The sequence below is a fragment of the Centruroides sculpturatus genome, unplaced genomic scaffold (genome assembly GCF_000671375.1).
Source record: "Centruroides sculpturatus isolate CEXI.00-Female unplaced genomic scaffold, Cexi_2.0 scaffold1499, whole genome shotgun sequence".
NCBI classification, from domain to species: Eukaryota; Metazoa; Arthropoda; class Arachnida; order Scorpiones; family Buthidae; genus Centruroides; species Centruroides sculpturatus.
The window spans coordinates 12,407-15,109 of record NW_019385812.1 but is presented as its reverse complement, the minus strand read 5'-3'; the positions used below and the strand labels follow the sequence as shown (position 1 = coordinate 15,109).

At 29.4% G+C, this 2,703-nt stretch overlaps 1 protein-coding gene across 1 annotated transcript; it reads right to left on the bottom strand.

Annotated features, from left to right (window-relative positions):
- Positions 1–2,064: 2,064 nt before the first annotated feature.
- Positions 2,065–2,684, bottom strand: LOC111642269. Its single transcript, XM_023388596.1, has one exon. The coding sequence runs from the start codon at positions 2,656–2,658 to the stop codon at positions 2,194–2,196; it is 465 nt and encodes a 154-aa protein (XP_023244364.1). The 5' UTR covers positions 2,659–2,684; the 3' UTR covers positions 2,065–2,193.
- Positions 2,685–2,703: the final 19 nt, after the last annotated feature.

Here is a 2,703-nt window from a genome sequence, read left to right as displayed (position 1 = left end):
ATTTTTTTAGCATCATATAATACACTGACTGTGAGTGGTGTAACCACTCTCAACACAATATTATCTACAATATATAAGAATTAAGTTTACGTGCAAGTTCTTATAAGCAACATATCAAGAAACATTATAAATAATTAACACGTTTTCTTAAGAACAATTTTTATGAAATCTTAGAGTTAACCAAAATTTAATATTTCTTATTCCTTTATTTTGTATAACCCACCACTTACAAGTGCATTAAATCACAGGTTAAGTCCTACAGTTTAGCAATAGCTGGGCAAGTGGAGTTTATCCGGGTTTCTTCATGTTTTTCACTTTTATACAGAGAAAAGTTTTCCATACGAACTCCTTCTGAAAGTAATTCATTTATGCTTGATCTGTACATATGTGTTCAGCAAAGTTTTAAATTTATAACGGAAAGGAAGCTTACTCCAATTATAAATGTTGAATGTTTAGAGTATGTCGTGCAGGAGATTGAAAACGTTCTCGTCACACGTCTTCGAGCCACGTGGTTCTTCCGGCAAAATCGGGAACAAAGCAAGTAATGTGGTATCTGGGTCCAGAAAATCACACTCTACCATATTTACTTTATATCACACGATTTACATGTATACATTATTATTTTATTTTATTCGGCATATTGCTTGTACAGATTCTCCACGAGTTAGGTTACTTCATCGTATTAAATAAACCAATCATCCTTTCTATTTGTTTTCTGCCTGAAAATCTTTACTCTGAAAAAGAATTTAGCAAAAGCTTTTTGGCTGCCTCTAGTAGAGTTGTAACACTATTTATTTTATTTTATTCATTAGCTTAGCTCAAATTAGACAGTTACACGTAAATGAATCAACTTCACAATAATATAATGTAATATTATCTAACAACTTTATTTATATTGTGAAATAACAGATGTCATAATTTTTATATTTGAAAACGAATATTAGTTTTTAGTGCAATTATAATTGTTGCATAAATGTATTTATAGAAATACCATGTTTAATTTTCAGATATTTTTTTATAATTTTTTGTGAAATAATTTAAATTATTATCTTTTTAATAGTTTTTCAACAAGTAGAATTATAACAGAGATACTATATCCACACACCAATAATATCAAAGTGCTGCTAATGTCTTCGATACTAAGTGAATAATAGGTTTCTTTGTTGATACTTCCCTCTGCAGGCAAATCATTCTGTTTCAATTTTTGGTATATACCACTATCTACCAATCTGCTAATTCTGAATGAAAAAAAATTAAAATTTAATTTAATTACATGTCATTTTTCATTATATTTTTAATAAGTGATTTTCTAACTTATCAGAACTTTATTTTCTCATTGGTAGATAGATAAACAAAGTTTTACAAAAATAATTATTAATATTAAACAAAACCTGTTCAACAATAATAATTAAATTATCATATCCCACCTTTTATTTTGCCTTTTATTTAAAACTAACGTTTCTACTCTATAGGCCATTCTCAGGTTTAGCGAGCGAATTGAAACCTCAACGTTCCAAAAACTAAATTCAAATTCATAAAGCATACAATGGAGAAAATAAGAAAATAACATAAAATAATATATACATTAGTTTATAATTTCATGTTTCATTAAAATGCATTCTGATGGTAAATTGATGAAACACGCAATTATAAACTTCCCCCACAATATTGTTCGGCTTGCATGTTCGGACTTGTCGCGCAGAATCAACATATAGCTACAATTTATTTTGTGTTATTTATTTCTGTGTTTGTTTTATCTACGGAGACTCGAGAGACTCTACTACCGTGTTTNTCTTCATTGAAATCAAAATTATTTAGTGTCTCAAATATTTCTTGCCAACTATGTTCTTGCATATATACAAAACATAACAAAAATTCTCCCACAGGGAATATAATATTAATCAAAACCACAAAATCATCTTTATAAAGTACTTTATAACAAAAGCAAATTTGTATAAATAGCAACCATCCAGCCTTAAATCTACCCCTACCACCGTCTCTAAAAGCATTACCAGTAATACAATTATAATCCGATAAAACTTCCAGATTATTTTTATCACTTTTAGAGGAATACCAGGTTTCAGACAAAAAAACTAAATCAAATTGCGATGTATATCTCCAAAATGAATACGGTTTATTTTTAATACCAGCACAATTCAATATCATTATAGAGGTACACTGGGACTGTGGTTGCTATGAAGAAACAACAATAATTTTACCCGAATTCTCATCATATCCGTATTTCACTCCATCAATAAATATTTTATCATAAGTTAAACGGATTTTCTGAGCACCTTCAGATTTCTTCTGTTTTCCAAACATCCTTAACTTATACCTTATATCTCTTATTCGTTGCGAAAAGTCATCATTAACAAATACATTCAAATTACGGGACTCAAAAACAGCTTTTTTAAAAGATAATTTATCATTAAGAGACCCAAACTGACAAATTATTATTCTAGGCCTATCACCAAATTTCTTTCCAACTCTCCTAGCATCAACATATCTCAACACAGGCAAATTCAGCTTATTCATAGCAAAGAGTTTAACTGCCTCTAAAGTATCATTAGCCGATTCTCCAGCCCCTTCCTCCAAACCATGTATTATTACATTATTAATTCTTCGCTGATTATCCATGTAATCTATCTCTCGTTCCATTTTCGACACTTTCGTACTAATATTATCAATAAGAGAAGAACTCAC